The sequence below is a fragment of the Chiloscyllium punctatum genome, chromosome 15 (genome assembly GCF_047496795.1).
Source record: "Chiloscyllium punctatum isolate Juve2018m chromosome 15, sChiPun1.3, whole genome shotgun sequence".
Lineage (NCBI taxonomy): Eukaryota > Metazoa > Chordata > Chondrichthyes > Orectolobiformes > Hemiscylliidae > Chiloscyllium > Chiloscyllium punctatum.
Window position 1 is genome coordinate 61,522,691 of NC_092753.1, and position 14,075 is coordinate 61,536,765.

Genomic DNA, 14,075 nt, shown 5'->3' on the forward strand with positions numbered 1-14,075 from the left:
AATATTTTTACTTAAGTAGGTTTTAACAACACAGATGTGTGTTTAACTCAAGAATAGCTGTCTAATCTGTTTCTTTGAAACTTCAAACAGAGAAGTGCATATTGAACTGGCACTTAGCATCCTTTTAAAATTCAAAATCTCTGCTACAACCAAAAAGGGAATAGAAAAAAGGAGAATCATTCCACCACTCCTGACTTCATTGTCACACTTTTGTAGTCATAAAACGTTTTTGTAGTCATATAAATCATTGCTCTGATTTACACATGAGCACTGGCTTCTTGGTAAGATGTTCTTTGGCTAGCAGCATCTGTGAAGTTACCATTAGGAACAATACCTAGTAACTCCTGTTCAGTAAAACTATATGCATGCATCTGACCAAACTGGCCATGGTAGCAGGGAGGTCCAGCCAATTTTAACAGTCAAGCCTCATTTACAAACCCCTTGCTGACTTCCTCATTGAGTAAGCTGAAAAATTAATGAGAAGCAGTAATTACGCTATTAAAACCGAGTGGCTTAGAGGTCTCACCTGATAGCCATGGATTAGCAATCACTAGTCATAGAGATGTGCACCATGGAAACAGACCCTTAGGTCCAACTCATCCATGCTGACCAGATATCCCAACTTAATCTAGTCCCACTTGCTAGCACCCAGTCCATATCCCTCCAAACCCTTCCTATTCATAGACTCATCCAGATTCCTTTTAAATGTTGCAATTGTAGTAGCCTCCAACAATTCCTCTGGAAACTCATTCTGTACACGTACCACCCTGTACATGAAAAGCTTGCCCCTTTAGGTCTCTTTTATATCTTTCCCCTCTCACCCTAAATCTATGCCCTCTAGTTTTGCACTCCCCAACCCCAGGGAAAAGACTTTGTCTATTTATCCTATCCATGCCCCTCGTGATTTTATAAATCTCTATAAGGTCACCCCTCAGCTTCTGATGCTCGAGGGAAAACAGCCCCAACCTATTCAACCTCTCCAAATCCTCAAATCCTCCAACCCTGGCAACATCCTTGTCAATCTTTTCTGAGCCCTTTCAAGTTTTACAACATACTTCCGAGAGGAAGGAGACCAGAATTGCATGCAATATTTCAAATGTGGCCTAACCAACATCCTGTACAGCCACAGCATAACCTCCGAACTCCTATACTCAATACTCTGACCTATAAAGGAAAGCACACCAAATGCCTTCTTCACTATCCTATCTACCTGCAACTCTACTTTCAAGGAGCTATGAACCTGCACTCTGAGGTCTCTTTGTTCAGTAACACGCCCAAGGACTCACCATTAAGTTGTTGTGGTTCTGTTCGCTGAGCTGGGAATTTGTGTTGCAGACGTTTCGTCTCCTGTCTAGGTGATATCCTCAGTGCTTTGGAGCCTCCTATGAAGCGCTTCTGTGATCTTTCATCTGGCATTTGGAGTGGTTTGAATCTGCCGCTTCCGGTTGTCAGTTCCAGCTGTCAGTTGCAGTGGTCGGTATATTGGGTCCAGATCGATGTGCTTATTGATTGAATCTGTGGATGAGTGCCATGCCTCTAGGAATTCCCTGGCTTTTCTCTGTTTGGCTTGTCCTATAATGTAGTGTTGTCCCAGGAGGAAAGATCACAGAAGCGCTTCACAGGAGGCTTACTGAAGTCCATATAGATTACGGCCACCACTCTGCCCTCATCAATCCTCTTTGTTACTTCTTCAAAAAACTCAATCAAGTTCGTGAGACATGCTTTCCCATGCATAAAGCCATGTTAACTATCCCACATCAGTCCTTGCCTTTCCAAATATATATAAATCCTGTCCCTCAGGATTCCCTCCAACAACTTGCCCACCACCGATGTCAGGTGCACTGATCTATAGTTCCCTGGCTTTTCTTTACCACCTTCCTTAAATAGTGGCACCACATTAGCCAACCTCCAGTCTTCCGGCACCTCATCTGTGACTATCAGTGATACAAATATCTCAGCAAGGGGTTCAGCAATCACTTCCTTAGTTTCCCACAGAGTTATAGGGTATACCTGATCAGATCCTGGGGATTTTTTCCACTTTTATGCATTTCAAGACATCCAGCACTTCCTCCTCTATAATATGGACATTTTTCAAGGTGTCACCATCTATTTCCCTACATTCTATATCTTCCATGTCCTTATCCACAGTAAACAGTGATGCAAAATACTCGTTTAATATCTCCTCTGTCTCCTGCAGCCTTGCTGATCTTTCAGGGGCCCTATTCTCTCCCTAGTTACTCTTTTAGAACATAGAACATAGAACATAGAACAGTACAGCACAGAACACGCCCTTCAGCCTGTTGTGCTGTACTGTTGTGCTGTACTGATGTTGTGCTGACCATTGATCCTCATGTATGCACCCTCAAATTTCTGTGACTGTATGCATGTCCAGTAGTCTCTTAAATGTCCCCAATGACCTTGCTTCCACAACTGCTGTTGGCAACGCATTCCATGCTCTCACAGCTCTCTGTTTAAAGAACCTGCCTCTGACATCCCCTCTATACTTTCCTCCAACCAACTTAAAACTATGACCCCTCGTGTTAGTCATTTCTGCCCTGGGAAATAGTCTCTGGCTATCGACTCTATCTATGCCTCTCATTATCTTGTATACCTCAATTAGGTCCCCTCTCCTCTGCCTTTTCTCCAATGAAAAAAGTCCTAGCTCAGTCAACCTCTCTTCATAAGATAAGCCCTCCAGTCCAGGCAGCATCCTGGTAAACCTCCTCTGAACCCTCTCCAAAGCATCCACATCTTTCCTATAATAGGGCGACCAGAACTGGACGCAGTATTCCAAGTGCAGTCTAACCAAAGTTTTATAGAGCTGCAACAAGATCTCACGACTCTTAAACTCAATCCCCCTGTTAATGAAAGCCAAAACACCATATGCTTTCCTAACAACCCTGTCCACTTGGGTGGCCATTTTAAGGGATCTATGTACCTGCACACCAAGATCCCTCTGTTCCTCCACACTGCCAAGAATCCTATCCGTAATCCTGTACTCAGCTTTCAAATTCGACCTTCCAAAATTCATCACCTCGCATTTATCCAGGTTGAACTCTTTTGTCCTTAATGTATTTGTAAAAACCCTTCGGTTTCTCCTTAACCCTATTTGCCAAAACTATCTCATGTCCCCTTCCTGTCCTCCTGATTTCTCTCTTAAGTATACTCCTGCTACCTTTATATGCTTCTAAAGATTCACTCAATCTATCCTGTCTATACCTGACATATGCTTCATTCTTTTTCTTAACCTCCCCCTCAATTTCTTTAGTCAGCCAGCATTTCCTATACCTACCAGCCTTTCACCCTAACATGAATATACCATTTCTGGCCTCTCGTTATCTAATTTCTGAAGGTTTCCCATTTTCTAGCCACCCCTTTACCTGCGAACATCTGCCCCCAATCAGCTTTTAAAAGTTCTTGCCTAATACCTTCAAAATTAGCCTTCCACCAATTTAGAATTTCAACTTTTAGATCCAGTCTATCCTTTTTCATCACTATTTTAAAACTAATAGAATTATGGTCACTTACCCCATTGTGGTTGAGGAAGGGAGAAAAGTCTTGGGCAGGGAAACCCAAGGTTTCCTTGTGAGCTTTGACCAATTTGTCTGCTTCTCCTGGCTCACATGGAAACCGTCTCTTTAAAAAAAACTCTACAATCTAGTATTAAGACTTGGATTCAAGACCAGAATTTAAAATTGCAGTCTGCTAAGTTGAAATGGAGAAGCTGCAGATACATTTTAATTGCTGTCAACCCTCCACAGCTTCTTATCAGGAGGACAGTTCAAATTAACCAAACTGCCTTCTGTAGGGGTAGAAAAATATTTGAGGGTAAAAAAAATTCTAACCTGTAAAATACAGAAGGCAATGTGGCTTTTCCCAAAGAAAATTTTTGAATATTTTGAAATCTGCAGGAAGAATATTTCATCTAAACGTGGTACTGTTGTTTGTATCAATTTTAGTGTCAAAGTTATAGATCTAGGAAGGTTTTCCTGACTGAATCTTGTCTGACACAAGAAGACTGACTTCTCTTTTTATTTTTGTTTCCAGTGCAAGATCCCAGGACCACCTGTTGGCATGCACCCTTTCACTCTACAAACTGAGCATGTGGATCCTTCATCTCCTCCTGTCTTAAAGTGTCCCTCTGTTCTTGAAGTCCGTCAGCTGTTTCAATATGAGCCTATAAATATGGAGATACAGCAAAGATTGCAGAATTGTCTTAAGGTTTTTCATTCAAATTTCTTTGGGGGTGGCAGAAGCTCTGCTGAATAAAGTAGAATTATACAGTACAAAGAGGTCCTTCAACCCATCAAATCCGCACTAACAAAAGTTTGTTCTAAATCTACACCAGACCCATTTTCCAGCCCATAGCCTTGAATGTTATGATATTTTGAGTGAAAATCCAAGTATTTGTTTAAGGTTGTGAGGTTTCCCACCTCAACCACCCACTGAGGAACTTCACAAACCAGAGTGCTTCTCCAGCAGCATCTTTGGTCCCATCCTGTCCCTTCCCAATATATTGCAGATTTTGAGGACAATTTAAAACCATAATTTCAGAGCAATAATGAGGAAATGGGAGATTAGGAGGATGGTTTTATGCAGAAAGTCAATTGGTCATTGAATGTCCAACCCAAAAATACTGATGGAAATGAAATGTATTAAAATGTTTAAAAGAGGGATTGATAAATATTTGTAAAAGGAATGCTTAAAGATTTTTTTTTCTTTATTCATTGGATGGGGGCATCTCTGGCTAGGCAGCATTTATTATCTGTCCCTAATTGCTCAGAGGGCAGTTGAGAGTCATCTACATTGCTGTGGGTCTGGAATCACATGTAGGGCAGACCAGGTAAGGATGGTCGTTTCCTTCCCTAAAGGACGTAAGTGAACCAGATGTTTTATTTTCCGACAATCGACAATGGATTCATGGTCATGATTAGATTCTTAATTCCAGATTTTTAAATTGAATTCCAATTCCATCATCTGTCATCGTGGGATTCGAATCCGGGTACCCAGAACATGATCTGTGTCTCTGGACTAAACGTCCAGCGATAATACCCCTAGTTGGTTGCCTCCCTGTTAGAAGGCACAAGGCAACAGGACTAAAGGTTGAAATCATTTTCAGGGAACTTCCATATGATCACCAATTCTGTTGTGTAAAATTCCATAATTCTGAGACTGAGTTGAATTATTAGGTAGATGACATGCAAATCGACATGCAGGTGGCAGCAATTAATTAAGAAGGCAAATGAAATATCGGCCTTTATTGCAAGAATGAGAGTGTATACAAGTTTGAAAGTCTTGATACAACTGTACAGAACGTTGTTGAGGTCATTCTTGAGTATTGTTATATATTTGGTCTCCTTACTTAAGAAGAGAAGGATCATTGAGTTTTTTTCCTAGAATTAAGAAATTACCTAATGCTGATCTTTTGAGCAGGTTAACATAGAAACAGAGAAAATAGGAGCTTAAGTAAGTCATTTGTCACCTTGAGCCTGCCCCATCATTCAATATGATCATGGCTGACCATCCAACTTAGCTCTGACTTTCTCCTCATACCCTTTGATCCCTTTAACCCCAAGAAATACATCTAACTCTTTCTGGAAAGGTTTCAATGTTTTGGCCTCAATCACCTTCTGTGGCAGAGAATTCCACATGCTGTCAGTCTCTGAGTTAAGGAATTTCTGTTCATCTCAGTCCTAAATGGCCTGCCCATATGTTTAGATTGTGGTCTCTAGTTCTGGACCCCAAGTCATCACGAACATTCTTCCTGAATTTACCTATTTAGTTAGGCATACGCTCTCTGGGGTTTAGAAGAATTAGAACTGCTCTTACTGAAATATAAGATCTGAGGGTTCTTTACAGGGTAAGTGCTGAAAAGATGTTTCTCATTATGGCAGAATCAAACTAAGTGGCACAGTTGCAAAATAAGAGATCTGTCATTTAAGATGAAGATATAAGGAGGAATTTCTTCTCTAGGAGCAGAATTAATGCTTGGAAGTCTCTACATTAATGATGTTCAAAAGTGGAGGCTGGGTTATTGAATATAATCATAGACAAGTTAAACAGATTTTGACATACATGGTAGCCGAGAATTATGGATATATCCAGGTAAGATTAGTTAAGGCCACGGTCAGGTCATTCATGATCTTATTGAATGGGAAAGCAGGCTTCAAAGACCAAAAGAATTACTCTTACTTGTTACTTTGCACGTCTAGAGAACTTTGTTTAGCTGCTTACTTTGTGAATAAACTTCCATCATTCAATTAATGTACTGATGCCCTGCAGATTGGCTATAAAAATATGAAAACTATGAAATAACCATGAGGCAAAAAATGTTCAAGGTAGTGGTCACCTTGACTACAAGGGTGTGTTTTTCCTGAAGTGTAACCGAAGGTCTTCCTATAAAAAGCTGCAGCTTTTCTGGGTCACTTCAATATTGAAACAAGACCATCAAAGGTTTTGGGATCAATAGATCCAGTCAAGGAATAATGGTTCATAAAAATCCTGCTTCACCCTTTTCTTTAAATAAGTCATATGTAAAGGAACTCTGCATAGTATTGGCCCTCTGCTGATGTGGTTTCACAAGCTTGTTAGAATCATAGAGATTTTAAATTTAGGAGTTTGCTCTTAGTCTAATGCATTAAATCATATATATCAAATAATCATGTGAAGACAGACCAGACATTTTCTGATGTTTGGAGTTATATTTGTATAATTGTAGGAGTACATTGAACTCACTCTACAAAAGGAGGAACAAAAAAATGAAATGGCACTTAAAGAGCCACGGAATGAAAAAGAGCTTGAGCATGCTGCTGATCTCCTCAAACTGGTTCTGGTAAGAAGCCTCTTTTATAGGTCATTCTGCTATTTAACTGGTTCACCCAACTGGAATTTAATGCCAAGATATGAGGCAGTTTGGAGGAGAAGCCCATAACTAATATTCCCTATTTCTTTATGATGTGCCTCACTTCCATGTAAGAATGTGTATCTCATCACGATTAATTTCATAATTGCAATTGATCTGGTCTATTGCCTCACAGACATCAAAACCATCAATGAGAATTTGTATAAACTCTAACTGACTGAAAAACCATAGTAAGCTAGGTATCACTGTTCATAAGTTGTTATGGACTAAGCCAGACGTCTCAAAACATTCTTAAGCAGGCAGCCCCAGACCATAACTTTTCCATTTGTTTTGGTAAGTGAACAGTGAAAATTACGTGGATTAAATTAGCTAGGTTGACTACAAAGTTTTAAAACAGACAGAAATTTATTCACAAAATTACACAATGAAACACAAAGAACAGAATAAAGAACCCCTACAGAACTCAAACTATCCAACTGTACTTAATTATGCTGTTCCGAATATACACAACAGTTCCAATAAGCAAATTCCCTTTAAAAACAATATAAATGGAACACATGCTTACAGGTTGAAGTTGAAGGGCAGAAAAGAGAGAGGTTTCCACACAACTCACTTTTGAACATCCAACTGGTTCAAGACTGGACTAAAACTGCTCAGCTCAGCTTAGCTAGAGAGCTGACCACTCCCATCTCTTTATACAGATCACTCCGAAAGCATAACCACTTTGGCCTGAAGTCTTATCTATTTACATATAAACAAAAGGCATCTCACAATCCTTTTCATATCTGTACCAAACCAGACTGATCAGAGCCCAGCCCAGTTTATTGCCCCTCTGAAAAAAAATCAAGGACAGAGTCCCCTTGAGCCAAAGAACAGCTTTTAGAAAAAACGGCACTAGCTTTGTGACACCTCCCCCCCCTTAAAAATAAAGAACCATCAATACCAAAAGATGGCTTAATTTTTAACCCTTCAAAACCCAGTTGGTAGTCTAAACACACATATATATGATACTAACTATAAACATGCAAACATGCACAGCCCCATGCAAATTCAGGCCGCTATGCACACATCACCGAATGCCTCCGTATCTCATTCGAGTCTCGATAGCACATCGGCAATCACATTTTCATGACCTGCAACATGCACAATTGTCAAATTGAATGGCTGCAACAAAAAGCTCCATCTAAATAGTCTGGTATTTTTGTCCTTAAAATTTTCCACAAATGTCAATGGCTTGTGATCAGTGTATACAATTGTCTCAGATGCATTGCTGGTAATATATACACTTAAATGTTGTAATGCCAACACCAAGCTTAAAGTCTCTTTCTTCACTGTTGAATATTTCTGTTGATGAACGTTCAACTTCCTGGTAAAATACCCAATGGATCTTTCTATTCCCTCATCACCCTTCTGCAGGAACACCGCAACAACATCCACATCACTGGCATCGATAGCCGCCTTGAAAGGCTTCGTATAATCCAGTGTGGCTAATACTGGGGCAGTGGTTATCACAGTTTTTAGGCTGTCAAATGCATTTTGACAGTCTGCTGTCTACTGAAACTTCTTGCCTTTTTTAACAGTTCGGTGAGTGGAGCAGCCACACTGCTAAAGTTCAGCACAAACTTTTAGTAAAATCCACTCAACCCCAGATTGTACTTCTTTCTTCGTCAACGGTGTGGGAAATTCCCCAATTACTTTTGTTTTCACATCCTGTGGGGCCATTTGTCCATGGCCAATAACATACCTTGGAAGGTGACTTGGGCTTTGGCAAATTTACTTTACCACCAAGCCTGCCTTCCGAAGTTGATTGAACAAGTCCAATAAATGCTGTAATTGTTCCTTCCACGAATGACTAAAAATCATCAGGTCATCTATTTACACCACACAATTGGGTAAGCTGGCAATGACCTTATTAGTCAGTCCGAAATGTGGCTGGAGTGTTTAGCATACCAAATAGCATGACTTTGAACTGATATAGTCCATTTGGCGTTATGAAAGCCAAAATTGCCTTTGCTCTCTCTGACAAAGCTACCTGCCAGTAGCCTCTGAGCAAGTCCAATTTAGAAATGTAAGATGCTTGTACCACTTTTTCGACACAGTCCTCCACAGTCCTTCACGAAATTGAATATACATCAGTCTATGTAACGGCGTTAACTTTGCGATAGTCCACACATAATCGTTGGGTACCATCTGGCTTTGGCACCATGACTATAGGTGAACTTCAGTCACTGTAATTCACTCCGATTATGCCATCCTGGAGTAGGCACTCTATCTCCTTATGAACCTGTGCCAACTTTAGACACTTATGCTTATAATGCTGTTGTTTAATCGGAACAGCATCTCCTATATCTACATCATGCACAATTAGATTAGTACTTCCCAGTTTATTTCTGCATATCTCCCCATGTTATAGTAATAATTCTTTCAGGTCATTTTGATTTTCTTGTGGAAGGTAATTCAATAATTTATCCCAATTTTTGACATCTTCCTCATTGTCCAATTTGATTTGAGGAATGTCCAATTCAGAATTCTCTGAACTTGGTTCTTCCTCCTGTGCTGTAATCATTAACACCTTCTCCTCTTGCTTTCCTTCCCTATCAAAATACCTTCTGAGCATATTTACATGACACATTCTGTGAGATTTCCTCCTGTCCGGAGTCCTTATCAAATAGTTCACCTCACTCAATTTCTTCTAAATTTGATATGGTCCATGAAACCTTGCTTTTAAAGGCTCACCTGTTACTGGCAGTAACACCAATGGCTTATCCCCAATTGCAAAATTGTGAATTTGTGATTTCTTATCTGCTTCCTGTTTGGTTGTATGCTGTGATACTTTTAAATGCTGGCAACCAACTCTCCAGCTCTAATTAATTGTTCTCTAAAGTTTGACACATAGTCTCTGAATTCTGACTTATTAAGTTCTCCTTAATCAGTTTTAATGGTCCTGTTACTTCATGCCCAAAACTTAATTCAAATGGACTGAATTTGGTTGATTTATTCGGTGCATCTCTGATCACAAAACGGACAAACAGAATTCCCTTATCCCAATCATCTGGATAATCCTGACCATAAGCCTTCAACATGATCTTTAGTGTTTGATGCCATCTCTCCAGTGCTCCCTGCGGTGTTGTGGTTCTGTTCGCCAAGCTGGGAATTTGTCTTGCAAACGTTTCGTCCCCTGTCTAGGTGACATCCTCAGTGCTTGGGAGCCTCCTGTGAAGCGCTTCTGTGCTGTTTTCTCTGGTATTTATAGTGGCCTGTCTCTGCCGCTTCCGGTTGTCAGTTCAAGCTGTCCACTGTAGTGGCCGGTATATTGGGTCCAGGTCGATGTGTTTGTTGATAGAGTCTGTGGATGAGTGCCATGCCTCTAGGAATTCCCTGGCTGTTCTCTGTTTGGCTTGCCCTATAATGGTAGTGTTGTCCCAATCGATTCCGGATGGTACGCAGTAGATTTGAATTGCTTTATTCCTAAGTTATCCATAACTTCCTTGAATAATTTGAATGTGAAGTTTGATCCTTGATCTGACTGGATCTCTACTGGTAGTCCGTATCTAGTAAAAAAAATTAAGTAATTCTTCTACAATCCTTTTAGCTGTGATGTTGCTCAATGGGATTGCCTCTGGAAATCTAGTTGGCACATCCATTATTGTTAACAAATACTTATTCCCACTTTTTGTTTGAAGTAAGGTACTTACGCAATCAATCAAGTCCCTTGTAAAAGGTTGCTCAAACGCTGGAATAGGTATTAAAGGTGCAAGTTTTATTACTGTGGTTTTCCGATTAGCTGACATGTATGACATGTCTGGTAAAATTCAACTATATCTTTGTGTAGTCCAGGCCAGTAAAAATGTCTTTGTATTTTAGCCTGTGTTTTCCTCACCCCTAAATGACCTCCAAGTGGTAGGTCATGTGCCACTCGCAACACCTCCTTCCTATACCCCACTGGCAAAACAATTTCAAGAAACTCTGCCCGTTTCTCATCTGCTTGAATGCATGATGGTCTCCATTTCTTCATTAAGACATTATTTTAACACACAGGACTGCATTCACTTTCCTTCTCTGTAAGTGCCTTTTGATATAATTGTTTTAACCCCTCATCTTTCTGTTATAATTCAATCAGTTTAGTAGAGCTAAAGGTGCTTGCATGTTTACCAATTTGCTCCTTCTCTGTTTCACTTACATGATCAAGGAAAGTTTTAGATAATACTATGTCAGTTTCCTTATCTATGCCTTTTGATCTCTCCTGCTTCAGCTTGTGCCTCTATGATCTTGTGATCACACAATCAGGGAAAATTCCTGGATAAACATTCTCCAAGTCTTCAGTTGTCTGAGTCTCCACTGGCTGCACGCCTACTGGTGAATCAGCTATATCATTTGCAAGGATAAATTGTATTTCTGGAGCTGACAGTTTGTCCAGTACTCCAACAACAAATTCTCCACTCTTCTCTGGACTCTCTAGCCTCACTTTACATAACTGAGCACTTTTTGTTTCACCATGAATTCCTGTTATCAGTACCTTCTCTGGCAATAGTCCTTCAGGAGTGCAAATCTCCTCATCCTTCAGCATTACAGACTGAGAGGATCCTGTGTCCCTTAATATTGTAACTTCCTTACCTTCGGCTCCTGGCCTATGTGAATAAACTTTACCGTTGCATATGTATTTTTTAAGCAGATCTGGCACTTCCTCCTTAATCAACCTTTGATCATCTTGTACGCTCTGAGCAGTTGTCTAACTTCCCTTGTGCTTTTTGTTATTGGACCAAAAAAACTTCCTGGCTTGTTTGGTTTTCCTACATCTGGCTTTCTCCTAGCCCACCAACATTGATTTCATGTGGTCCACCTTATTACAAAGAAAACACCACAGCTTTTTGACTTCTTTGTCCCCCTCAAGGATTTCTTTTTTACCCTGTGGTAAGTTATCCTTATGATCTTCACTGAGATCTATCTTCCACTTTCCATGTGAGGATTTCTCTTTGCCCCAGTTTCTATCCCTCATGGACTGAAATTGATTCTGGAAGCCAAACCGAGTTTTACAGACCAGCTCATAATCATCAGCCACTTCAGCTGCTAACCTTGCTGTTTTAACTCTCTGCTCTTCCACGTGAGTTTGCACTACTTCAAGCAGTGAATTTTTGAATTCCTCCAAAATAATTACCTCTCTAAGGGCATCATAAGTTTGCTCAATTTTTAAAGGTCTTATCCATCTATCGAAATTACTCTGTTTGATCCTTTCAAACTCAATATAGGTTTGACCAGGCTCCCTCCATAGATCCCTGAAACATTGTCTATAAACTTCTGGTACAAGCTCATATGCACTTAAAATGGCTTTTTTCACCTCCTCATACTCCCCAGACACATCCTCCGATAGTGATGAAAATACCCCAGCAGCCCTACCTACAAGTTTTGTTTGGATCAACACAACCCACATTGCCACTGGCCACTGCATTTGTTTAGCCACCTTTTCAAGTGAGATGAAATAGCTTTCCACATCCTTCTCATCAAATTTAGGCAACGCTTGAACATACTTAAACAGTTTCTCACTAAGCTTCTGACTACAAGGGCTTGCTCTTCCTCATGAAGCCTACCCTCAGCCTTTATCTCCAGCCTTTTAAGCTGCCTTTTCTTTTTACTTGTCAGTTTTTAAAGTTCATAAGCTCTCTCTTTTTCTTTCTCTGCTCTCTCTTTGTCTCTCTTCTGCTGCTCCATCTTTTTCTCTCTGTTCTGCTGCTCTCTCTTTTTCCCTCTTCTGCTTCTACTTCTAACTCAAACTGTTTCATTTCTGCTGCCCTTTTCTTATCTCTTGCCTCCAACTCAAGCTACTTCATTTGCAATTGAATTCTTGCCATCTCTATAGATTCTGATGGTTTCTCCAGCAAGTTTAAATGCTGAGCTACTGCTGCAATTATCTCTCCTTTTGTCACTGAAACAGGCAGTTTCAATTCCAGCTTCACTGCTAATTCTTGCAAATCGGTCTTATTCACTTTTTGCAAAACTTCCAAAGTCATTGTACCCACACCCAGAAATGATTTGGTGACTGAAAGAGCCATTACTATCCCAAGCTTTGTCTACCCAACCAAACCAACACCCAAACCAGCACCAACCACTAGCTGTTTCAAAATCCTGCAAAGAACACCCAATCTGTCCACTCAAAACATTCTTAAGCAGGCAACCCCAGACTATAACTTTGCAATTTGTTGAAGGGTAGAAAAGAGAGAGAGTTTCCACACAGCTCCCTGTTGAACTTCTAACCGGTTCAAGACTGAACTAAAACTGCTCAGCTAGAGAGCTGACCACTCCCCTCTCTTTATACAGGTCATTCCTAAAGCATAACCACTTTGGCTTGAAGTCTCATCTATTTACATATAAACAAAAGGTCTCTCAAAATCCTTTTCATCTCTGTACCAAACCAGACTGATCGGAGCCCAGCCTGGTGTATTGCCCCTCTGAAAAAAAATCAAGGACAGAGTCTTCTTGAGCCAAGGAACAACTTTTAGAAAAAAAGGGACTAGCTTTGTGACAAAGTAGACCTGCATGATTAACAACGGGAAGTATTCAAAGTTACTTTGAATAAGTAACAAAAAAAGTAACAAAAAGTAAACAAAAAGAGCTTTAAAAAGGCAAAAACTGCACATTTGTAGCTAAGTAATCATGGTAAATATATTGAGTTAGAAAAAAAATATGTAAACACCATATGGTAATGATGGATGAGAAAGAATCTAATGGTCCATTCAGTCTGTCCCACACAATTGTGATACTTTATTCATCATAATACTAACATTCCTACCCAAAAGAAAGGCAAGAAAGCAGATAGGAGAATAAAATCTGAAATATTCCTCTTTAGTCCCCTTAAGTAAACAACAATGCTATCATGGATCACATTGTCCACATGTGCAAAAATGTTCAGATTACAGAGGAGGAAGTGCTGGATGTCTTGAAACGGCTAAAGGTGGATAAATCCCCAAGATCTGATCAGGTGTACCTGGGAACTCTGTGGGAAGCTAGAGAATTAATTGCTGGACCTCTTGCTGAGATATTTGTATCATCGATAGTCACAGGTGAGGTGTTGGAAGACTGGAGGTTGGCAAACGTGGTGCCACTGTTTAAGAAGGGCGGTAAAGACAAGCCAAGAAACTATAGACCGGTGAGCCTGACCTCGGTGGTAAGCAAGTTGTTGGAGGGAATCTTGAGGGACAGGATTTACATGTATTTGGAA

The 14,075-nt window shown here is 40.2% G+C and overlaps 1 protein-coding gene across 7 annotated transcripts in view; it reads left to right on the top strand.

The window, feature by feature from the left end:
* The window catches only part of spag17 (sperm associated antigen 17), a 222,550-nt gene that overhangs the window by 140,853 nt on the left and 67,622 nt on the right, over positions 1-14,075 (top strand). For all 7 annotated transcript variants that reach the window (XM_072585264.1, XM_072585263.1, XM_072585268.1 and 4 more), the window contains 2 exons: positions 4,048-4,221; positions 6,719-6,832. In XM_072585264.1, coding sequence (XP_072441365.1) covers positions 4,048-4,221; positions 6,719-6,832 — 288 coding nt within the window. The remainder of the gene's footprint in view (positions 1-4,047; positions 4,222-6,718; positions 6,833-14,075) is intronic.